Source organism: Thermochaetoides thermophila (assembly GCF_000221225.1).
Source record: "Thermochaetoides thermophila DSM 1495 unplaced genomic scaffold scf7180000011812, whole genome shotgun sequence".
Classification (NCBI taxonomy): Eukaryota; Fungi; Ascomycota; class Sordariomycetes; order Sordariales; family Chaetomiaceae; genus Thermochaetoides; species Thermochaetoides thermophila.
In genome coordinates this window covers 386912-411950 of record NW_006383028.1, presented here as the reverse complement: position 1 = coordinate 411950, position 25039 = coordinate 386912, and the positions used below count along the sequence as shown (strand labels likewise).

The 25039-nt window shown below is 54.3% G+C and overlaps 3 protein-coding genes across 3 annotated transcripts; all 3 read right to left on the bottom strand.

Annotated features, from left to right (window-relative positions):
• Positions 1 to 191: 191 nt before the first annotated feature.
• Positions 192 to 2396, bottom strand: CTHT_0008850 (putative transcription activator protein; the record flags this gene model as incomplete). Its single annotated transcript, XM_006691349.1, has 1 exon — positions 192 to 2396. One exon carries the CDS (start codon positions 2394 to 2396, stop codon positions 192 to 194), a length of 2205 nt encoding a protein of 734 aa, XP_006691412.1.
• Positions 2397 to 10153: 7757 nt separating this feature from the next.
• CTHT_0008840 (putative GTPase activating protein) lies at positions 10154 to 18889 on the bottom strand (the record flags this gene model as incomplete). Its single annotated transcript, XM_006691348.1, has 8 exons — positions 10154 to 10168; positions 10248 to 14081; positions 14146 to 14435; positions 14498 to 14657; positions 14803 to 16606; positions 16742 to 17091; positions 17169 to 18725; positions 18836 to 18889. 8 exons carry the CDS (start codon positions 18887 to 18889, stop codon positions 10154 to 10156), a joined length of 8064 nt encoding a protein of 2687 aa, XP_006691411.1.
• Positions 18890 to 20302: 1413 nt separating this feature from the next.
• CTHT_0008830 (uncharacterized protein) lies at positions 20303 to 23621 on the bottom strand (the record flags this gene model as incomplete). Its single annotated transcript, XM_006691347.1, has 2 exons — positions 20303 to 21050; positions 21169 to 23621. 2 exons carry the CDS (start codon positions 23619 to 23621, stop codon positions 20303 to 20305), a joined length of 3201 nt encoding a protein of 1066 aa, XP_006691410.1.
• Positions 23622 to 25039: the final 1418 nt, after the last annotated feature.

Below are 25039 nucleotides of genomic sequence, written 5' to 3'. Positions count from 1 at the left end.
GCAGAATCGTAGAGAAACGGTTTCCGCTGCCAAGCCCCTGAAGCTTGTTCTCGTGAGCCGGCATCTCCTTTCTTTTTGCTGTGTCCTGTTTGCTGAGAGAGCCCGCGTTGTCATGGGAATGATCATGTTGCAAGTCTCGTATTTGTCTTCCCTCTCCAACACGACGCCGAGAAGCGGTTGTAGAGCCGGGCTTAACCACTGTGACTACTGTGGCCACCGCGCCTCCTATGCTTGCCTGGAAACTCGACATCCGGATGGCATACACGGTAGTGCCTAGTGAGCGCGTCCGCTCTGCTGAAGGTCTTCTCGTCCGTGCACAAGTCACAGCGAACTTTCTGCTTGCGCGCATTGTGAATCGTGTCCTCGTGGCGGGTCAGATCGTAAGGACGGGAGAACACCGTGTTACATGGCTTGCCTGTGCTTGGGTTGATGCGGTCGCACCGATGAGGACCCGCCTGTGTGTTGAACAAGCCGGCAGGCGTGCCGTCAGGGCGCCGGGCTCCCAGGCCATGTGCTTGCCGGTGTCCCTCACGCTTGTGCTTCTGCAACAGCGCTGGAGTTGCAAACCGATACGGACAGCCGTGGTAGGTGCAGCTGTAAGTACCACTATCCGCGCTGGTGTCGTCTGGACGTGCCGGTGTCGCTCCACCCTGCGCCGAATCTGTTGCGGCCGTGTCGGCGGAGCCAAGTCTGGTTGTTGGCATGGATCCCTCAATAGAGGGGACCGCACTCGTCTGTTGTCGTTGTTGCGTCATGAAGGCGTATTGTGGGTGCACCGGCACGTTGGGAGCTGGGGGCAGCTGCGTCGTCAGGTAATTGCCGAACCCGCTGGGGTCCAGCGATGACAGGCCACCAAATGTTGGCTGGCTCGTAACGGCCGTGGCCGCGGCCTTGCTGATCATGTCCGAGGGAAACCCGGCGTTGGCAGCCTGCTGAGGGAACAGAGGGAAGTTTGCCTCTGCCTCAGACTGGGGAAGCTCGATCAGAGCGTCCTTAGGAGAGATGGTCGGAGGGGTCGAGGTACCGGCCGTCGCCCGCACAATCTGCTGCTGCAGCGCCCTCGCGTCTTGGATGGCTTTCGTTTGCTCGCGCATTTTCTGCGCCGAGCCGAAGGGCATGTGGGCAGAGCCAAGGGCCGGTTGGAAATCGTATACCGGCAGTGGAGCTAATGGCGAGCCCTGACGGAATGGTGACTGTTCCCGAGACGTGGCCGACACTGGCGAGTGTGCGACAGCCGACAAATGCTGGCTGTTGGCAGCTTGGAGACGCTGGGCAAAGATGCCGGCAGTAGGTGACACTGGAATTTGCCCCGAAGACGTCGAAGACGTAATGGTAAAGTTGGGGCTGTAGAGCTCGTCCGTATACACGTCCGAGATTGTGCGGTCCAGCTTAGGGATGGTAGGCATCGCTGTGTTATCAGACATTTCTAAGTCAGAGATGCTTGAGCCTGGCGCGAACAGGTCCTGGGAGACCGAGGTTATCTCACCACTATTACTGCTGTTGCTGGCGCTGGTGTTGACGTTATTGTTATCGCTGCTGCTAGCAGGCCTTCGGTCCTCCTCGATATCAACATTTGGAGTGGCGGGCGACCCTGATGCTATCGAGCTTGCCACCGACACGGGTTGTGACCTGCTTGCGCCAATGGGATGCTCAGGGTGGGGGGGAAGCAAGTCATGCCGGCGCTTCGGAACGGCAGCGCAATAGGGGTAGCTTGTGATGCCTGATGTGGCGGCTGGGCCATATGTCGCTGGCAGGGTTGTGTAGAAGCTGTCGTGCGTCACACCAGAGAAGGACTTCGGGGTCAGCTGGTAGTTGAGGTCGTCCGCAGGGGACATGGCGTGGAAACCGTCCGTCACAGCGTCGCTCACGGCGATTTGAGGATTCGATAGGCTGTGGGGATATGGCGACAGCGGGCTATCCGACGCCATGGACGAACGAGACGAGTCCCGGTGATGCGAGAAGTTGCTGACAGAGCGCGGAGTCAGCTGGCTCCCGTTGGGCAACCATGTTTCCGTTTGCATCGCGTCGATGCCGGAAAACAAAGGCACGGACGGCTCGGGAGAGAAGTGGCTGCTTTGTTGGTAGGACTCGAACAAAGGACCCTCGCAGGCGGGACGCGGAACTGGGAAGGTAGGCGTTGGCACGGTCTCGAACGCAGACAAAGGCGACGAGCCCACACCGGAGATCTGTGAGGGCTGCGAGTATGTCGAGACTGGGGACGACGACAGACTGCTGTAGCTGAAGTCGGTATCGATATCGTGGTCGTACGGCGGCAGGTCAAGCGCGTTGAGGTCGGGGACGAAGGGCGACGCTGGTTGCGAATGGACGGCGGACTGAAGATGTGAAGTTGGATGTTGCGGCGGCGACGAAAGGCAATTAGGATGTCGGAGTGTCATGGTCGTTGTGGCCTACAAGGAGTTTGTGGGGTGTATGAGCTAAGTCTGCTTGCTGCGTTTGGACTGTGAGAGTGGCAAATGTTGGAGGACGAGAAGAGATCTGTTCGCCTTTATACGTAATTCAACCTTGAACAAAATCCCGTTCCCGACGGGAGGGTGACTCTAACAGCATTACGTCTGTGGGGTGTATGAGGTAGGCCTCGTATGGTCCGGGGCCTTCAAGGAAAAGCCTGTCTCAGGACCTGTAGTTTCAATGTACAGGTAATTTCATGACGTCAAGCCCGACTAGCGTTCACTCAGCAGGACAGGGTTTTGCAAGCAGGTACCAGGCCAAGGTACGTCACACTCAAAGGGTGAATAGGCAGTGCTGTGGTGCAACACGGCTTTCAGTTATCCTGGTCGCCCAGTCGGGTACCCCGCTGCTCTGAGAGACTGCCCGGCCCTCTCGCTAACAGTGTACCTGTACTGCACTGCTTTGACCAGTTGACACATCAATCACACCACACATATCGATGGGCTGCAAAACCTGTGATATCGCCGTTGAAGAGCTGGCGGATGGAGGCTACAGTCACCGACATGAACAACCACTTCCCGACCCGCCAAACAGCTGGGCTCTTATGTGTACGCTTCGAGAAGGCTGTCGATGCAGCCAGCAGCTTCTGCACTACGTGGTGAATTAACAATTGCCGCTTTATCAGCGACAACGAAGCGCTGAGTCATGGGGCTGGCACACCTCCGTATCGTTCTGCCAAATAATCAAGTCCAGATCGTCCCGGCTCTCTTGGGGTAAACAATACCGCGTGGACCAACATCATCACACCGGAAGGCCACTGTGCACAGCGTCGGTGTGGTGTCCATATACACACTCGTAGTGTGTTGTGTATCATTGTCAAAAAGACAATACCTGGATGCTGGCAATAGGTACCTAGGTACATCGAAATCGATCTCGAGCCCTCGACCAGCCCGATTATCGCCGATTGAACGTTCAACAAATATTGTCGAGCAGTTATTCACCCGGTAACGGCCGATGGAGCCAACCGTGAACATCCTTGACCTGCAGACGGATCGTGCGGCCTGACGGAGCCGGGCTGGTGGGGCGGCCGCTGGCCGAGTCTCGGGGGCGGAAAATTCACTTGATGCAGCTTTCGGTTCGATCCTGCTAGGAACACAACAGGAGAACCTTAGCCCAACATCCACTTCAGCTGCGCTAGCTAAGCAGGTACCAAAACTTGTTGAAATACGAGGATGTCGTTCGCCCATTTAGTGCACAAAAGCAGGGTCGAATTCAACTACTGGATAGATGAAGTCGCTCTAATGCTGCGACCTAAAGCTGCAGGGCTTCCGGAAAACCTCATCGAGCCTGTTGAGAGAGCATGCAGAGGACAATATTCAACGGCCCTTGGATCGCGCACGGGCCACAAACAGCGAAAAATGGTTGTAACAGTACAAATGTCTGACATGCAAAGCCATCTGAACACTTGATTCTTAAAGTACACTACACAGCCACCATGCGGGCCCGACAGACTGGCTCCTCGGATCTCAGAAACCGTTGAGGTTATGTCAGGAACGGCAACTTGGCAGGCTACGATAAGCCGCCTTTGCCGCGACTTTCCGAAATAGCCTCGAAAATCTTTAAGCTACTTTTATCCTTTGCTGTGTACGTGCGTAGAGTTTATCTCCCCGAGAGGCGCAGTACACTGGTACAGCTATAATCCGTAATCCATAGGTAGGTAGACTACCCAATGTGCCTTGCGCATGGATTGAACAAATACGGAGAGGGGGAGAGGCAGGTGCTAAGCATCAGGACCTCCTTCACGAGACGCTGCTATTGAACAGTCGAGGAGCGATATCGGGAGCCTCAAGATGACATTGATTGAGCGATCGGCGTGACTGTTCTCGTCATCGACGGGACTGTTCTCGTCATCGACGGGGGGGAAGGGGGGAGGGGGGAAGGATATGCGTATGATAAGCAACAACAACACTGATCGTGTCACAATTCCGTTGTCACCTATTACCTCGTCGAGTCTCCAGCTCGCTCGCTTTCCTGTTCTGCCATGTGGCTCAACCACCAAAGCCTTACGGAAGTTGTTGTGGCTTGTAGATCCTCGCCACGGAAGGGTTCCCTTCGCTTTCGTCGCTGCCAAGGGAGGGCCTCCTGAATGCATGCTTCTGATTGGTCGAAGCGTCTTTTAAAGGAGGACTCGCCGAAAATTAAAACCCACTGTTCACTGTCACATGACTGACTATCACATGACTTGAAAAGCATCCGACAGCTTGAAAAGCAAAAACATCAAATGACCTATGGGTAGCTATTGGAGTTGACTCACAATGACAGTGATGACTAAAGGCCATCTCGGCCTTGTTCGAACCTTCAGGAAGAAAAGTCAGGTATCAATGACCAAGTGTATGTACATGTACATCAGTTAGCAAAGCTTTTCCTCCTCCCCCTCCCCCCCTTTCCGCCCGGAGTGGGGTAACAACCATGTTTGAAAGATGATCAGAGCTTTTTCCCAGGCGCGAGGAGAGTCATGAACCTTCCAGTTACCTGAGTCAGCATTGATGGTATTGCAGAATTAAGAACGGGGGCCAGCTAAGTTAAGGTTAACATTTCCGCCCGCGCCTTGGATAAAAGCAAATGTAGCGATGGGTACCAGCCTGACGTGCGGAATTGGCACCAAGCAAGGGGTGAAGTTTAGGACTCAACTTCAGGTGAACTTTCGCATTCAGAGCATGCGATCAAACTCTCCGAAACAAGAAAACTAATCCTAGTGGCAACTTAGATCCATTTGACATCCATTTCCGTAGATGCCGACATACGCCGGGACTTTTGTGCTACTTACACACAGATCTGGGACTTGGGCTGCCCTTTCGGGTAGGTAGGTCTCGTTCGCTCTCTGACTGTTGACTCGGTCCCCTGTATAAGCGCCTAGGTAGCGATTGATCATCAACCTGTATGTAAGCCTTCTAAGACCTTGGTTGCACAAACTTCCCATAACCTTAATTGATTACCCTCAGCTGAGCAACCGAATACACCGCCTGCGGCATGTTTCATCAACGAATGGAACCTCGAAGCAGGTCACTCCGCGGAGACACGTTCTGTAGGCCACGTGCTCTGGCAAACCCAGCTGAACGGCTCAACGGTTTTACGCTTCCATTTGGCGGAATGAAATGCTTCGTTCAGCTGCCGGAGGCTCATGCAGGTTGAGGGGCTGTAAAAGCTGCATTTGGATCCGCTCACAATCATGGCTTAGGACAGACGAAGACCTCTCCTGCATTTTCTCGCCTAGCGCGCTATTCCAAACTGCCCTAGCTGCTCCTCGCTCTGGAGGTGCTACTAATGCGATGCACACTGAGTAGATACCAATCATTGAATCTCATAGTTGGAACGTGCAATTAGACCAGACACAACAAACCTCAAGTGCATGCCCCTCGCGGCGCGGCAGGGCGGTTGGTGTTAAGGGCGTGTTGAGCGGTGCCCGGCAGCGCCACACCGCGGTGGGATCGCGTGCATGTTGGCCAGATCGGGTTAAGAAAAGGGTGCACATACATAGATCCCTTGCCGGGGACCAAAAACCTTTGCGTCTGGGCTGACCAATCGGAGGCGGAGGCAGCCCTCCCGTGAACAGAGCTAGTGGCTCAGATCCCTCCGTCGGAGCCGCCGAACCCTGGTCAATCCAGATCTCTGGGAATCCGTGGCTTTGGCTGCTGTGGGCAGTGGGGATTGAGGTTCGCGCATCGTCAATCAACGCTAAGCTATCCAAATCCCTCCAAACAGCGTGCAACGTGGGAATGGCCAACCCAACTTCGAGCCCTGCATAATGACTTTTGAATGTGAGATTTCTGCTTCAGACCGTGCAGGAACGGAATAGCTGCATAGAATGTATATGCCCTCCAATCGCGACAAGTAAGAACTATTTCGCCTCCTCAGTGATGTCAGGTGAACAGGGGTTATCATGTTGTGGAACCCAGGAGATATGGTAAGGACGATAGAGGACTTCACATCTCCGGCAGCGTTCAGCTCTCGAGGATTCTACAAGAATCTAGTGTATCCAAGTAGTATGTGGCTTGTCCATATGACTCGTTGAACATAGTGTTGTAGGCACTTCGTAATCCATCTGGCCAGCGCTTTGGCGGAGAAGCAATCTAACCTGGCTGTGGACGCTATCTCTTCACCGGTACCTTGCTTAGAGGATATGTAGGAGCTTGAAGCAGCTCCCCCGCATCACAAGTTCATACTAGGCCGTGGAACCGCACTGCAACATGGAGCACGTGGCAAGAAAAGAATGGGAGTGCCAGGATTTTTTTTTTCTTTTTTGTCCGTGGAGTTCAGGACTCAGCCAACATCACGGGTTCTTCAAACTTAACATTCACACGGCCAAGAGCACAGTTGTCACAATTGCAATAGAGATGGAATGCGATTCGTCGACATACGAAGGCAGGACAGGAGAAGGCTGAAAACTATCCCAACACTGTGGTAGTCTCCTCGACCACTTCTGATTGCTTGGATGCAACATCCACCGGAAATGCAAATAGATAGTTTTCTGTTGACCGACCAAGCGGTGATAATTTTTGGTACGGAGAACTCTCGGATTGCGCTAAGTCGGAATCTCACATGCGTACAGAACGACACATCAGGAGCTTCTTTACCCGCGTGCCTGAGAGCAAACCAAACAACGGGTAGGGAAAAAAAGAATTTTTTTTCTCTTGTCCAAAATCTTTACCGACGGCTTGGAATAGCCTTGACGACCATTCACAGTTCCTAGGTCACACAACAGCGCGCTTGATTCAAAAGCGACTGCGCTAATGCAGGTCACAGCGAACTCCATTCCCCGATTCCCATACAATCGAAACCCTCCTGAAACGCTAAAAAATGGTCTTGCTCTGTTGGACTGGTATAGGGCTGCGCTAATACCCAATAGGCAACTGATGCGGGTCCGCCAGCGGACCCCAACCCAACAGGGTTCCTCGGAACACGCCGAGAGCTGTCGCAAGCTCTATGCTACTTCTAGTAATGTACATAGTTTTTCCGGGGATGTCCTTGGATTTTCCCGGCCTCCGTCTTAGGTAACCGCCGACATGGGGTGGTCGAGATCCTGATGGGCCGATGGAGGGGTTGAGGGGTGATCACTGATCAGTGAGGAGGATAATGGCAATGGGAGTCTCAGAGTGTACAACGTGCTCCATCAACTTTGCTGATCCAAAACAGACATCTGATTGTCCTTTTTTCCGACTTTCAGACCGACAAGTCTGCTTGCAAGCACTTGGTGGTGTGCCGAGAAGGGCGGTAAAATTTTTTTTTTGTTTTAAAAAAATACTCATTTTTATTCTCTGGTTGGTAGAGCTACCCCGCGCATCTCAGTTGTAGGTACTTTGTAACACGTAACGAATTGCCCTGAGAGACCGAAACGGCAAACAGCACCGCACCGCTTTTTGATGCAAGACATCTTTGGATCGTTAATATTTTTTGTTATTTTTTTTAGACTTGTTGAGGTTGCGCGGAGTTGCCAAATTTACACAGACGCAGGCCATCCAGCTGCTCAACGAAGACTCCGAGCTATCTCCCGGTCATGAAATCAAATTTTTGATTTGGCGCGGGATGGTGATTAAGAGGGTTCAGCATGACACTGCGGTTTCAATTCCTGTTACCTTTCTCGCTGCTGACGCCGACGCCAGCTGGCACTGCACCTTTGCTTGTGCTTGACAGACTCGAGTCTCGGCATGCGGCACAAGGTGACTTCGCTCGCCAGGCCCGCCTATAAGAGCGTTCTATGTAATGCCGTTTGTACACGAGACTGATATGCTAGATTGTGCAAATTAGATAGACTCATTTATCGGCCATCTTATCGAAATCGCGAAACCGTTGACTCAGCTCAACGATTCGCTCATTCCGCACTGCTGGTAGGCCATCGAGCAATGCATCGCTACGCACATCATATCTCGTATCAAACTGGTTATCACAGCCACCAGCATCACTAGCAGACTTGTCACCGCTTTTCGCTATCGTATCGTCGTCTCGCCTTCGCGGGTCTTTACGCAGAACGGAGAAAAGGGAAACTGGTCCTGCGAGTCTAACAAAAGATTTAAATGACGTGCATTTGAAGGGTTTCATGGGTAGCCTGCGGAGATGCAGCCCGTTGCACCCTAGTGGATCGTAGATTTCGGGCATCCCAACTCACCATTCACGAAGCCAATGAGCCCAAGCAGGCCCGGTCTAGAACCCGGTGGCGAAAAAACACGACACCGCCGGCTTGGGTCCCAACACCCCGGATGGCTTCCGAGCCTTCGCTTGCCTGTGACACGAGCTTAACCTTAACCCATCGGCTTGGAGCCGTGGGATTTGATGTATGTAATGGATGTAGTGTGCATATTAGCTTCGCTTACACCCACCTGTCTGGTCGCGGCACAGCAGCTGCGAAAAGACCGAAGCGGAGCTGGATCCGGACCGATGGCCATTCACACCCCCTCCTCCCTCCTACAAAAAAAATGCAACATGTTGTGACAGCGAGAGGAAGGCGTGCGTGTCTGTTGACGCAGCCCTTTTACCATATTGAGTGTCAGGCGTTGGCCCCCAAGCCCCTTTTGTTGAGTCAGTGAGATGGCAGCTCAATGTTTTGGTTGGCTGTCATAGGCCCATACACAAGTCTCAATACCCCGCGTTTTAGGATGCACGGCACATTGGGTATTGGTTGAGTCCACAACCGCTGCGACCTCGGAGCAGATCATTGAGCTGTTGATCTCCCGCCTATGGACTCACATAATTCGTTACTTTTGCCTACCTAAGATATGCAGGTGGTGGATGGGCCGCACCTCCATTTCTCCGTCCCGGCAAGTCAATCATGCATACCCGGCCCATTGTTTTGGTGCGTAGAGAACTTCTAGAAACCAATCAACAATGGATATGCTGCTCTTGCAGGGAGTAAGTAGGGAACGAGATCTCCCACCAACCTCTCTGCGACCAGTTGAGAGTATTGGTACAAGATGAGACTCCTCCCAAGACCAAAAAGGTCACTATCAGTTGGTCTGCCTCTCTTTGAATGGAATTCTCTGGAAGGGAAGGCAATGATGGAGGGAAGGAATTGAACAACAGGAGCCCATAACATGGAACACGAGAAGCTCAACAGTTCACTAGGGACTCCAAGGGTCATCGAATAGACAAGAGGTATGCCAACTAGTGTTAACCGAGATAGTCCAAAACTGTGTTTGCAAACCAAAATGTCATGGCCAAAAAAAAAAAATTCACCCGAGTCTTTATTATACTGTATTCTAGCTCTGTCATATCTGTCAACATCCGTCTTGATGGTCAACATTCGTTCTTCACCGGGGTCGTCACAGGCTCAGGGATTGCATACCCCGAGATTGTGTAGCTCCATCCATGACCACAACCCATCATCAAGAACTAAGATATCGGAACAGAATCTCAACTTCCTCCTTTGCATCCCTCGCATGCTCATAACCACGATCAACGATGAAATGTCTAGAGAAGTCAGAACTAGGTAGGTAGGTAGGTAGGTAGGTAGATAGATAGATAGTATACGATAGGACCATCCAAAAAGAGCCATCAGGTATGTCTATAAACAAAACCAGATGACGGCAAACTCAGTCAACTGAGGAACCAAATCCTCGGAAGTAGCGGCCAACCTTTCTCCTTTTCCGCGAAACCGTGGTCCGTGTTTTAGCCCTTTTTAACACATAAAAAGTGTTTGTTCGGTGGCCAGGCCTGGTTAGTTCGGCCAGAGTCATAGCAAAGTTCGATCGGCTCACATGATGATAAGCTACAGAACGAAGATTAGGTCAGTAAAACTCTTCGGCCATTTAAATGACTGAATAATCCGAGGACCCAAAACGACTTACCTCAATCAACTTTTCCGTCAACCCAAAACACCCTCTCCCCTCTCTATCCATCATCTCTACACCCGTCCCTGGCCCTCCAGGACCACCATTACTACTGTTCCCCAGATCCCTGCTCCCCGCCTTCCACAGCCCCTCTACCCCCAGCTCATCCAACAACTCCCCCAGCATTGCCGCGCTCGACTCCACTGCCGCAGCCGCGGAGCCAGCCTTCAACCGCCCACTACCCACAGTCAGAGTCTGCAGCAGCACATGTGCCATCTTCAGCGTGCTGCTATTCTGGCAGTGCATCAAGACCTCATCTAGCATATCAACAACCGGCGCATACAGGGGCATGGCCACGGTCGGGCGTGCGGTCGCGATGCGGTTGAGCCACGTTAGCGTGCGGGACTGGCTCGCGTCGTCTAAGTACCGGAAGTCGATGAGCTCGAGGGCGGTGTTGAGCAGGAGGTCTTTGTCCTTGAGACGGGAGAGGTCGACGATCGTGGCGCGCAGGTCGGAGAGGTCGGTGGATGGGGGAATGACGACGTTAAGCCCAGCCTCCCAGAGGTGCTCGCGGAGTTCGTCGACTGAGGCGGCGCGAGCAAGCATCAGGGACATGTAAGGGGAGGAAGTGAAATCGGCTAGGTCGCGCTCCGGATTGTTCGCTGGTGGTGCCGTAGCATCTCTGGATAGGCCCCGGCTCCCGCGGGACGAGGATGAAGTTGCCGTGGTTATCTCCAAGAAGGTCGAGAGGACGCGAAGTGCTGTTGGCCTGGTGACAGCGTCCGTCAAGCCGCGGACCAGGCACGCGCATGCCGCAAAGTGGAAGTTATCGGCATTGAAGTGAATGCCATAGGCATCATCAAGCGGCAAAGCAACGTCCTCGAGCTGGGCACGACCCTGAAGCAGGTAGGGCACCAGCTTGTCGCCGCGCATGTCTGGAGCGGTGCGAATATTAGCCAGGACAGCCTCAAGGAACAGCGCTGTGCAGTTGAAGAGGTTGGCAGGCACAAGGCGCAGCAAGGCCACAGCCAGCCAAAACAGCTGCAAACCATAACGTGAGGTGGTTGGCAGCTTGATCATCATCTTCGAAAGCGCTGTCAAGATGGAAACGAGCAAGTCAGAACTACCATCTTCTGCATAGCGGTTGACACTGTGGCGCAAGGCAACCAAAACCTGGTATAACAGGTCATCATCGACATCCTCGCGCGCCAGGCAGCCCATGACAGTGAAGGCTCGTGGCTGGATTGCCGGGTTATTCTGGAAAGCCGTGCTGGCCACAAGGCCCATCCAACGAGCACGCCATGCGTTGGTCAGATCAACCGAAGGGGCCGCGAGCGAGCAAACTTCAAACAAGATGGTCGCTAGGTGCTCTGTGGCTGCCAGCGTTGCCGGCCCACTCTCCTGTTGGGTCGAGATCGATGCTCCATCACGCACGAATGGCACAGAGTTGACAAAGATATCGTTCTTTGGATCCGATAGTGTATCGAGCGTAGCGCGCAACTTGGCCAACCGCGTCTCGTCGAGCGAGAAGGACGTGCAAGCAGAGTGCAGCGAGTTGATCAGCAGACGGTGTACGGCGATGCGCACATCTGGAGCGCCCGTGTTGGCAAGCATGGTGACAATATGGAAGATCTCCGGCAGGTACATTTGTGCCTGGATACCGCTATCGAAGGACAGGGCGAGGCAGAATTGCAGCAACACGCAGATCTCGTTCCACACAGTGTTGTCAGGCAGGTGCTTGGTCGGCCGCAGTGATGAGCGGTTGACAGCCTTGCGAAGCCGGGAAATGATCTTGCCGCGCAGCGTGATGGTTCCTATGCTGCTGGCAATCGACGTCAGAACTTCGGTGTGCTCGTCGTCGAAACCGTAGGTCAACGCAGTCTTGATGATCTCGTCCAGGAAAATGTCTAGGAGTACTTCATCCTGGCAGATGGCCGGCCACACCGATTGCTCCAGCGTCAGCATCAACGCGGCATCGCCGAACGCAACTTCGATGAGCTTGCGGAACAGCACCGCTATCTTTTCGCGGCCCTTCTCTGACTCGGGCTCACTCGCCAGCAGCGACGTGCGCAGTCCCGGGATCCACGGAGCCATGTACGCCAGGCTCAATGGCTTCTGGGAGTCGCTAAAGCTCTCCCAGCCAACGAAAAAGGCTGTCAAGAAATCCGAGGTAAGCTGTGGCTCCGTCTCAGCCAGGTTCTTGCTGATCTTGATAATGAACCGCGACGGGTCCAGCGGTACGGAAATATCCTTAGTGCTCATCAACTTCGACGCAGCAGTAAACTTGAAGGCCTTGCACAGAGCGCTCAGCAGGTTGTATGCGGATAATCGTAGCACTGGATCGTCGCTAGCCAAGTTCGTCAAGGCCAAATTGAGGAGAGTACCAGGCACATCCTGCGGCCGGATCAAACGGTCCGTTGTCTTCAGCGACCGCATGTCCTTGCTGTACTTGGCCTTGGCCAGGCGGATAGCTTGAAGGACGTCTGCCTTCTTGGGGCTAGTGAAATACATGACGATCTTGCCATTGTCAGCGCGCAGGCAAAAGGCAGAGTCGTCCTCTGTCTGGATCATAGTAGGTGCCTCCTCGATTTCGCCTAGACGGAAGATGTCGTTGATGGTGGTGCTCAAATGGAAGCCCGGCACCTCTTGCTTTTTGCACGTTGTGACCTGCACGTACTGGCTGCCGACCTTGATGACCACCTCGATCTTGCCCCTGGTTCTGGAGAGCCGTGTGACCGGCTGGAAGACGTAGCGGGTGTCGGTTACCACACTGATGGTCTCCTTGGGCAGATGCAGCTGGCTCAAGTGGAAGTGCGTTTGAAGGTCTTGTAAGCTGCCGATCAGGTGGTAATCGACGTTAGTAGGGCTGAACACGCTGGCCTCGTTTCGAGTGGATGCACGCAGGAGACGCCTGAGGCACTTCTTGGACACACTGTTCATGTTGTAGATGTAGATGCGCGAAAGTTGGCGCGCGAGCTCGGTTGGTGTGAGCATCTCCAGCTTTTGGAACAACTCATCCTTGGGTTCAGCCTGCCCGTTGTAGCCAGTCACATCGATGAGCAAACCGAAGGGGCGGTGCCACAGCCGGCTGGCGATCTTGAGGTAGCAGAATATCAGCGTGTCGTAGTCGATGGACTCGGCATCAATGTGCCGCAGGATGATGCAGATAATAGACAGTCCATCTTTGCTCTCGCCGCCGTCGTAGATAGCACGTGCTGTGAGGTACGATTCGGTATTGCGAAAGGCGTTGCGGATCATGAAGTCCTGGAAGCGCGAATAGGCAGGCGGGGTGTTGGCCGAGATGTGAGGACGGTTCCATGTCACTGCTAACGGCGGGGGGCCCATGCTCATCTCCATGATGAGGTTGCGCAGCGGATCGATCATAGGAGCCCGTCCTCTTGTGGATTCGGCTGGGGAACGAACCAGATCCCGCCGCTCCTTAGCAGCGAGGCGCTGGCGAATGTGATCCCAATGTTCATACAGAAAGCGGTGCAGAGCAACACATGAGCTGAAGTCAAACGATTCCGTCTGAGCCGAGCTCTCGACTTGAGCGGGCGACACCGAGGAGATTTCGCGCAGGAACGTGGTCACCGTGTAGATGTTATTGGTCAAGAAGTCCATGAGAGGGTACATGTAAGGCTCCTTGGCGCCGAACGGAACGTTGTTGGCCAGCGTCTGGATGATTTTGGCGACGAGGAGCAGGCCGCGGCGCATATGGTTAGACGGAGCAGTCGGGACCAGACCCTCAATCTCCGGAGCCACAATGGCCGGACAAAAGAATCGCAGGAAGATGAAAGCGCCCACGGCTGTGTACTTTGCGTTGGGGAATTTCTTAACAACCGCTTGGGAGATCTGGAGCGGTTAGAGGGGCTGCTGAGTACAGGCAAGAGCAAAAAAAAAAAAAAAAGGAACCTACAATGTAACAGATCTTCCTGAAGGACGCTGGCATGCTGGATGCTGACTCAACAATCTTCTCGATGAAGACCTTGGTCACGATCTCTAGGTGTTCCACATTCTTGAGCCTCTCTTCTGACGAGGGCACACGAACCGGATCGATCTCAAGACTCAAGTCCTTGGAGTTACGCATGAGCTTCTCGATGACGCTCGACAGAGTGGCGCGCAGATAACTGGCACCTTTCCATTTTCCGTAGATGGAAAGCATCTTGGTGGCCACACATGAGCGACGAAGAAGTTCGGACTCGTTGTCTGGGGAGAGTCAGCGATAGATCAGAGAACACGCAGAAAAAAAAAGGAAACTTGAAACTAACATGTGTCGTCAACCTCCTGCTTGATCAACTCCTCCAACAAAACAAAGGTCAAGCCCCTTGGCTCAAAGATGTTGAGCAGCGCGATGGTCAAGTCGTCTACCTCATGGCTAGGGCAGACGGCACACATGGCCTTCACCAAGCTCATGTCCGTCGTCAGGAGCTGCAAAGAAATGATCAATATTAGCCAACAAGACCCTCCTGCGCCTGTCAAGGATTTCATATGTGCCAAAAGATCCCTCGCCGAGAATCCAGGCTAAGCAAAAAAAAAAAAAAAATACAGGAAAAGACAAGAGAAGGGGACTCACCTCCAACAAGCCTTCATACATCTCATTTACTGCCGCATCGCTGAGGTTATTGAACTCTGCGCCCTGCATAAGGATGTTATACAGCACCCGGACGAATGCCGTCCGAATCTCGACATTATCATGGTATCCAATACTAAGAGAGTGCTTCAATCCCATATCGATGTTCGCACTCAACAGGTTCGACAGAATCGTAATCGCCAAGTCAGCCGTCGACGCCTCCAGCCCTTGCCCCCCACCGGCGTTGCCCCCCGTCGGGGCAGGATAATAATGATGGTAATGATCGCGGGCCAGATCCAGGCCCTGGTGGCTGTATCCATAACCACTGTATCCGCCGCCGAGGCCAGCCGTGCTGTTCGCCAGACCGCTGGGGTCCAGGTTCAACAGCGAGAGGAACCGGTTGAAGTACTTGTGGAACATCTGGCTCTTGAGCTCGCTCATATCGGCGTCGGTCAGACCCTCAGCGGGCTGTAGTGGCAGCCGGAACGTTAGCTCGGCAAGTGATTTGAGACAGGCGCGGTCCAAGTCGCGTTGAAGGCGAGCCATCTCGTCGCCAGCCCTGCCTCCGCCGCCAGAAGGGTCAGTGTCCCTCCGAGTAGGCGTTCGTGGCCGTGCTATCCAGCCAAATATGTACTCCAGCAACTGGTTGCGGATACGGACATCATCGCGCAAGTTGAGGTGTTCCTTGCGCTTAGTGACCGCTTCGGTGAGATGGCACACCTTGATCTTGACCCTCAAGCTGCTAACAGTATCTGGGGCGATGCGATCAAGCAGCTTGGCAAAATTGAGGCACAATGCGCCGAGATGCAAGGAAGGCAACGCAGATATAGCGGCCGCAGCGATGTTTGGATCGGCAGCTGTAGCAGGGGTATCAAGACGTTCAACCAGCGCGCGTAGGAGGGATGACGACTGCTCCACGAAGATTATGTCCGTATCAACTCCCTGGCCTTGGCGAGCGCGGACAGCCGGATCAATCGAGGCACTGGAAAACAGCATGTCCAGCTCGGTCTCGAGGGCCTTGAAGAGCGGCTGGAACAGCGACGGAGGCACTTCGGTGGCGAGAACTTCGCGCATGATTTCGCGCACGCGGATGTTGGGGCAAGCAAGGAGCTGAATGCTGCGGCGAAGGTAGCGCGTCAGCAACGGCTCATCATTCGTGCCAGCCGGCAGGCGATCAATCCAACGCAAGCCGCTGATAGCTGGCTCCTCGAGATTAGCAGCCTGCTCAGCGGTACAGATGCCGCCTAGCGAAGCAAGGAATCCGGAATAGTTACGCCATTCGGCCACCATGCGTTCCGTAACGACCGTCTCAAGGCTCTGTGAGACTTCATTTGACAGCGGCAGCCAATTCTTGAACACAATCTCCCAGGCGTCAAGTATGCCGGCACTGGGGTACTGCATGCGACGAAGCAAGGCCCTGGTACGCTTCTGGAAAGCAACCACGCCAGTGAAGCGGAAGTCACGGGTCGAGATTTCGGCCCAAATCTCGCTGTTCCGCAGCAATGTGAGCGACGACTTGGCCGCCTGCGCGGTATCGATGGCGCGACACTCCTCGAGGAAGGTTGCGATGCAAGACGTCACCATTTGGCATGCTTCCATGTCGGCCGAACATAGAGAAACCAAGAACAGCGTCTCTAGCTTCGTGGAGGCGATCGTCCGCTCGGGAATATCTTCTGGTGTTTCTCCCAGCTCTGGAATCGATGACAGAAGCAATAACCTCGCTTCCAGGTAGTCATTGATGGACCGAAGCATCTCGGCCGTACAAGGAAGTCTAGCTCGCTCACAAATCGATAAGAGAATAAGCGACCTAGGCCAGTCAGTCAGCCAATGCCTGAAACAACTTGGAATCTATATCTTTCTTTGTTTTTGTTTTGTTTTGTTTTTTTTTGTTTTGTTGTGTGTGTGTGTGTGTGTGTGTGTGTGTATAGAGAGAACGACATACGTGATCTTCCAGAACTTCGTCTTGAACCCATGCGCGCCCAGCGCCTTCGAGTTCCTCAATGACGACAATACATTTTCTTTTGCAAACAGTTTCTTTGCCACGCTGATGGCCAGCCGTCGAACCGATTCATTTGATGCGATCATGCAGCACACAAGGGCCTCGAAGTTGTCCTCGTAGAACTCCTCGCGACCTGACCGATCGCTGGGAGGGCCCTCGAACAAGGTCATGGGCGAGGCATCCAAGAAATTGAGGATGTTACAGACCATATTGATGGTAGTGGCGCTCTCGACCGCCTTCCGTTGGGCACTTTGGTCCTCAATGTAGCCCTCTTCAAGGAGTTCCCACATAGCCTATTGCTCCCGCTTATTAGAATCCCGCTCTGATATGTATGTACTGCACAAGACACCCAGAAGAGGACCAAACTTACCCTCAGCTGCCCCTGGATAAACGCACTCGCCGCGGTAAACAAAGGCTGGTACTTCTGACTATTCCCCAGCCGCGCAAAGTGCGCACATGCCTGGATCAACGCGATCTTGAACCTTTGAGGTGCCGAGGACCCAAGACACGTCGCCGCCAAACTATCAATCGTGCTCTCGAAATTCAAATGCGACAGCGAAACAAACGCAGCCGTCATCAGATCCTGATCAAATAACTGACCATCCGGCGATCCAGTGCCGGGGCCTGCACGCCGGAACACAGCATCTTTTACCTCATCCTGCACATCCATGGCGTAGCTCATCAGCGCCGAATCGCTCTCCCCATCGAAATGACGCGCCACGCGCAGCAGCAGCACCAGGCAGTAGGCAGCCATCTCGTTGCGGTTGCGCAGGGCCTTGCGCAGGCCGTCCAAGAACTGGACCTTCTTGGCCATGCTCACGCCCTTGGACTCCCGCATGTTGGACGCGACCTCGAAGACGTCGGGCTGCAGGAAGAGCAGCGTCATCTGCATCGGGTAGAGCAGGCTCTTCCGGCGGCCGTTGTCTCCGATGGTCAGCGACATGTCGAACAGGGTGTCGGGGGCGGTCTCGCGGCGCTTGGGGTTGTGCACAGAGTGCAGAGCAACGAACTCGGCCGGGTAGCGGTCCAGCCATCGCGTGATAATCTGGGGCATGACAACCGCAATGGCGTTCTGGAATGACTTCCGGAAGTGCAGGAAGCTGGAGCAGAACTCCTGAATCACCAGGCTCAGCTTTTGGCCGTCTAGCCAAAAGGAGGAAACCAGACGGAGCATGATTAGGGCTGAGCGTTCATCCTCAGGCGTGAGGGGGTTAGACAGAGAGCCAGCACCGGAAGCGGCGTTGTTTCGGGCGGCATAGATGACAGCGCGGAAGTGATCAAAGGCGGCCTGCCAACTCGACGCCGTCACAAACTCGACAATCAGCTTTATGTGAGCTTCAATGGCGGCGGCATGAGTTTGGTGTAGGTTCCTCGTCTCGGGCGGCTCGCTGGAGCTCGTAGAGAGCGGCGTCCGCGTGGGCTCTTCGGGGGCCAGAGGGGTTGTGATGGGTTTGGAGGACGAGTCGTCCAGGATGGCCTTGGCCGGGGGGACGTAGCCCTCGGGGATGGGTTCAAAAAGCACCTTGATAAGCTCGAATATGCGTCTGAGCTGGACGTCCGAGAGCGGCTCCGACGGGATAAATGCGGCACGCTCTGCGGGAGAGAGGGATAATAGACCAGCATCGGCATCGCGATCGGCAGTGGGGGGAGATGCCGGGTCAGTAGGGCTCTTCGACCGGAACCAATTGCTCGCGCAGCAGTCGGCAATGAGCTCGAGAACGTAGAGTTCGGACAAAAACACGTGTGGCGGGTGTTCGAATGGGGGCAGGGTGCGGTAAGGACGAATGAGGTCTTCGAGAAGAGTCAAGAGGGCATCGAGCACGGAAGAGAGGGAGGTTGCGCTCAGTTTGACCAGAGTGGCGCGAGTGATGGAGACGATATCGTCTTGGGAAAGGTCTTGAGACGGCGTGCCGGTTCGGTGAGGGAGCTGCAGGATAGAAGCTCAACAATCAGCGGTGACGCCCAAACGTGGCAAACATGGCATAGAGGGGGACGGAGTGGAAGACTCGAGGGGAACCAAGCGACATGGCGACATACCCTCGTGGTCAGCCTGTCCACTAGGCTGCCTATCAAGCCCGCATCGCCGTTCATTGTGCCGAAACCGTGACGAGAGCAGGACTGTGCCGGCGCCTGCTCATGATTGACCAGACTGTCAAGCGGTCCGGGGAGGGGCGGTCGGTATCTCTGTCGTCTGTGACGAGGTAGTGCCGCTCAATCTATCGTTGATCGTCGGGGAGTCCCGTCCGTGTCTGCCAAAACAAAAAAAAAAAAGAAAAAAAACGACCCAGGGACTGAGTGAATGGAGCTGCCAGATGCTGGAGGGACAAACTTCAGCGCGTCGCCGAGCAGTTTGTCTGCAGTCGTGTTGACGTTGGCAATGGCGATAATGATGTTGGTGATGATAGTTGCTCCGAGGTAACGTTCAGCCGGTCCTGCGGCAGCTCAGTGGTGCTCACTCTATCGCGGCGTCGCCAAGTAGCAATTCTATCCGGAGCTCGCAGGCGATTTGAGCTTCGAGGGTGTTCGGGCAGATGGGACGAGAGCAAAAGATCGGTTTCGAATGGGGCAAGCAACAGGTAAGCTAGTACGGTCCCCGTACTTTGTTCTGTGTGTGGTAGGTCAAGATAGGTTCGGCTGGTGGGGGTCACGGTGCGGTGCGGTGGGTGCTGCGGGTGCGTTCGCTAGGTCGGGGCCCGCTGGGCGCAGGCGGCCAACTAAAGAAGCAGAGGCGTTTGTTTGGGGCTTGCCGGGGCGAATCAGGCCGAGTCGTCAAACACAGCGAACACCGCAACAGCCCTGAGCGAACAGCGGAGCGGACTCGATCTCGTCTCGTCTCGTAAGTTTGCGTAAGCGTAAGGAAGTTGTGCCTGACGACCAACGGGGCTGTTCGCTGCGGTCCTGCGACAACGGCGTGAGCCAAGCAGCGCTGATGCTGATTGGCGTATCAAGAATGGCATGGCACGGGATACGCTGTGCTGTAATCCGTAATCCGTAATCCGTAATCCGTACGTATCGGCATTGCATCCGAAAGGATTCCTCCATACGGATCCCTAACCCCCAGTTACGGGTCAGGATCTGGCAGGGTCCCAAATCAGTGCAGGGTTAGGGTTATGGCACACATATATACACACACCCCCACACACACCCACACACACCACACACAGACACACAGACAGACAGACAGACAGACAGACAGACAGACAGACAGAGAGGGAGAGAGAGAGAGTATATATATATATGTGTGTGTGTGTGTGTGATGGGGAGGGATCAAAAGTTTGTGGGTACACTTAAACCAGCAGCTTCACCCAGCCACAACACCACAAATGATGAACTGATGTCCGCCTTTTACTTGTCCCTCATCATTAGAAGAAACCAGCATCAAAGACCTAACTTAGGCAAAACTTCCATATGATACATCATGCCTGACCACAGTGTTCCGAATAAATAACCCCACAGCAAAGAAACACCAATCCTCTTGAAAATACCAAGATTGTTTCACGTCCTCTAACGATAGCGCCTCTCATCCCTGTAGGGATTATTATCTCTCCTAGCATCCCTCCGATCATCGTAACCCCTTCTGTCATCGTACCTGCCATCTCGTCTCGTGTTGTTCGAGGATGGAGGAAGCGGAGGACCAGCGCGGTGGTGCTGGCCCTGATAGCTCTGCTGGCTCTGATAGCCACTATGATAACCGTGTGTCGAGGGGGGCGGAGGCGCAGGCGCCGGACGGTAGCGGTCCGGAGCACTCTGTTGGTAGCTCGAACTATAGCCCGACCCGTAGCCCGTGCCGTAGCTTTGATTGTAGCCTTGACCGTAGCCTTGACCGTAGCCTTGACCATAGCCACCGGGGGTACCGGCTAGGCGAGCAGGAGGTGGCGGTGGCGGCACGCCAACGCCGAACCCGGGATATCCGGGAGGAGGGGGCTGCCATCCAGGAGGAGGATAGTAGCCGCTGCCGTAACCATTGCCGTAGTTGTTAGCACCACCGTAATTGCCTGGGTAGCTGCCATAATTGCGAGAGGGCAGGGCCGAAGGAGCGTTGGCTGCGTAATTGATCGGCTGTTCACGACGACTGCCATTGCTGTTGTAATTGTTCCGTAAAGGCGCACCACCATAGCTTCTACCAGCATTCTTGGCTTTGCTTCGGATGATCTCGATGTCGCTTCTGCTGAGAGCAGGCGGGGGGAGCTTAACCCCACGGAGAAGCATTGACTTGTGCTGGTGAGCGCTGCTAGGCATGATGTAACGAACACTGTTTCATAGTTAGCAATTTGAGACAAGAGAAAAATTTTTAAAAAAAAAAAGAAAAAGAAAGAAATAAAGAAATAAAGAAATAAAGAAAAAAGAAAAAAATTCGGGGGCCTACATACGTGATAGACCGGTCGTAGTCAACATCCGGCATGGAATTCCTTGCCAAGGGGTAAACCAGAGAGCCGTGAGGGACGTAACCCTCAATTTTCTCAACCTTGCCAGCCAGGCCATCACTACGTCTTGGGTTGAGCTTAAACTTTGGAGCACCCTGCTTTTTGGAGTAGAAGTGGCTCGTAATATCCTCGTACAGACCAGGATGGGCGTCCGAAATCAGCAGAACATCAAAGCCCGGTTCGTTGCGAGCCCTATCTTCCTCGCTAAGCAGATGTTCCCTCTCTTTCATCGCTGCCAAGAGACGCGGCATCTCGATGAAAGGCAGCAAAGCGACACCTTGCCAAGCCATCTTCTTGCCATTCAGATCAATTTCGAATTCTTCCGGATAGAAGTCGATGATAGGACTGTTCGGGTCAGTCATCAAGTCATGGTAGACCTCGGGGATGGCATGGCGTGAGGCGGCAGGCAAGACGCTCATGAGCTGCTCGAAGGGGCGAGAGATGCGGCCTTTCTCGAACTTGATTTCCATCTTGGCAAGGTCGACAAAATCCGCGGCAAACGGGGCGTAGTGGTAAGGGTAGAACCACTCCCAAGAGGGACAGCCCTGATAGTAGTACTGAAGCACCCAGGCCAAGCCTTCGGCATAGGCACGCCCAACCTTGTGCCGGAACTCGATGTCCTTGGGATCCACCTTGAACTTTTGTTCGTAATAGCGGTCAGCATACCCCTCTTCCCAGAGTCGTACGGTATCGACGGGGCCCTCGTTGTCCGAGCCGGTGCCGTCAGTAACGGAGTCGGTGTCGGTGTTCGTGGCGGCGTCTTCTTCGATAAGCTCGGCCTTGCGCTTCCCGAGAGCCGACGCGGGAGCGGTGGTTGTGCCATCGGCCGAAACATCTTTCTCGGCTCCGTTCGCGTTCGTCGCGGCCTTCTGTGCCATCATGCTCTGAATTTGGCTCTTAAGCACGCTAGCAGCACTCTTGTTGGCTAGGTTAGCCTGGTCGACAGAACGACCCTTCATAACCATGTCATGAGTTATGGCTGGCGGAGGAGGATTCGTGATGGGGAACAGGGCCATTCCGGGAAGCGGACCGGCGGCCTCGGGGACGTGTTTTCTCCCCGACTTGCCGGCGTGAGAGTCTGCGGCGCCTTTGGCATGAGCACCTTGTTGGTTCAGCTTGCGCCGCTTGGCGTTGGCCTCGCGACGCTCTTCTACCTCTCTTCGGCGGCGGAAGATAGCATCCTCTTGCTTGGCCAGGCCGTTGAGTATGTACTGAGCGCGCTCAAGGTCAACATGGCCGTCCTTTGTGAGATAACCTCCCATGATGGGCAGGTTGTCTTTCCAGATTGCGGTCAAGGTGTCAATGCCATTCTCTCGAATCTCAAGGGCAGGCAGGTGAGGCAGGAAATCATTGCCGACGAAGAAGCACAGGAAAACCCAGTCATCGATGGCACGCTCCAGGTCCCAGCGGAAGGGGAGGTTGGGAACCTCCAGTTCGGCAGCAAGGTACTCGCGCAGGATGGACACATGCAGCCAAATGAAGGGCTTTAGAGGTTGGGCGTGGTCTTTTTCGTCGAACTCGCCCTGTTTCTGCTTTGCCTCACCTTTGCAGCTGCGCTCGTCGTGGCCCTTCTGGCCACAGAGCTTGCACAAGCGGGCCTTGGCTTCCTGGAAGAACACATCCTCACGAAGGACACGAAAGTGAGGCTCGTGGGTAGCCAGGCCGAGCATGATCAAGTCGGCGTCCAAGCCGTAGATGACGTGGCGGGTATTGGGGTTGTGCTCAGGAGAGCTGCGCTGGGAGCGGATGAACTCCATGATCTTGTGCTCACCCTCGCCAGGCACAGTGGCATCGGAGATGATGACCTTCAGCTTTGCCCAGGCAGGATCAGTGTTGAGCTTGTAGGCACACCAATAGCGCAAACTTGCGGCCAGAATATCCATGAAGGGAGTACCAGGAGTGATGGAGTTGGAGTCAAAGGCCTTCTTGACGACAGTCTCGAGCGGTTCCTCCTGCATGTTACTGCCCTTCTCCTTCCTGAGCATCTTGAGCAGCTGCTTCTTCTCCTCCTCCTTCTCTTTAGCCTCTTGAGCAGCACGGAAACGGCGCGAACGCTGTTGGTTCATCTTGGCACGGGGAGCAACACCGTCGACGGCGATCATGAGGATCTTGCGTGGACGCACCATCTTGACGATGCGGTCGGTATACTTGAAGATCTCGATCATCATCTCCTCCTCATCCTTGGGGGCAGGCTTGTCCTCGGGATGAGAGCAGGGATGGACGATACCATTCATGTCCAAGTATAGGTTGTCGAACTCCTCGCCATTGGGATTCGGACGAGTCGCGTCGACGGGAATCTCGGTGCCATCGGGCATGACAATGGGTCGCTCCTCGACGACGGGCGAGATGATTTTGGGGTATTTGTTGGAGAGCCACCGAAAGGCAGCGGGAATGCCCATTTTTGACGCTTCTTCGGCGACAGCCGGTCGGCGGGTCGTATAGATATAAGAGTAAGGAAGAAGGGGGGAGGGGGTGGGGGGGGGAAGAGGGGTGGGAAAAAAAAAGACGAGAAACTTGGCGCAGGTAGGCAACCTAGGCACTAGAGTAAGGTCGGAGGGAGAAGGGAGAACGGCAAATTAGCCGGGGCAAGATATTGCAAAGGAAGCGGCCTCGATGAGAAATTCGTTCACAGGCGAAGCGCGCTTAACCGTGCACATGGGGCAGGGGTTATGGTCGTCGAAAGTTCAGTCTGCGGACGCGGCACGATGGAGTGTTGAGCTGGAGACGGTGCAGGCAGCATCAACAGTGAAAGCGGCTGCGACAGCGACCACGACGGCCAAAGATTGCGCAACAAAGACAAGATCGAGCCTCGCAGCCTGTTTTGGGTCCAAGTTCCAAATATTCGAGAGTCCGCGTGCGGCACGAAATCGCCGCCGTCGTGGCGGTCCAACAAAAGGCGCTGGTCGACGGCAGGTGAAGGCAAAGTTTAACCTAATCTATCGCGGCGAGTACGGTAGTTAGGTAAGTAGGTAGGTAGGTAGGTAGGTAGGTAGGTAAATAGGTAGGTAGTTTGTAATATCGAGCAGCAAGGCGCGATAAGATTGCGCGTCGAGAAACGAGCAATCGCAGACAGTCTGCAAGTCTTAAGTTTTGGCGGCGAAAGTTGGATGAAAATCCAGATCCACGGAACCTTTTTGGCCAGCAGCAAAGCAGGCTGGGCCAGTGGGTCCAACCTTGGACGTAAGGAGCCCGTAACACGTAAACAGTAATGTTCAGTATAAGAGGACGTTAACCACTATCCAACCACAAGATGTGCGTAAAATTTAGTATGTAATTACAATATTGCCCCGCTTGGCGTTTCCTTGGCTGTCCGGCGGCCTTGCCGCCGCTAGGCTGGGCTGCTGCAGTGGTTGATGCTTCAGCGGAATGGCTTTTCTAGCAATTCACCAGCTGCTGATTGTGGGCAAAGTCACCATCGAGCAGAGGAAAATTTGGGAACACCTGTCCACACTCCCGACAATCCGGATGAAGCACGCCACGCCCACGCTTCATCGTGGCCTGTAAACGACACAGAACAGCAATTGGGAGCCGTGAGGGGCTGTCCCAGACGCTATATATATCTATATATAGGGATATATACGAAATCCGTACTAGCCTGGTGGATGGTTTCTTCTGGCTGGTGCGTGGGTGCATATTGGGCTACTGAATTATCAGCTAAGGGGACCCCAGAAACGACGTCTACGACACGCCTTTCCACGCCGAACCCCCCAAATCCTACTCGGAAAGAAGACCTTCAGACGACCCTTTCTCGCCGTCGTTTGAACACCAATCGCTCTCCCGATGCCTCTCAATGGCAGGTAACCTGTCGCCCCCTCCC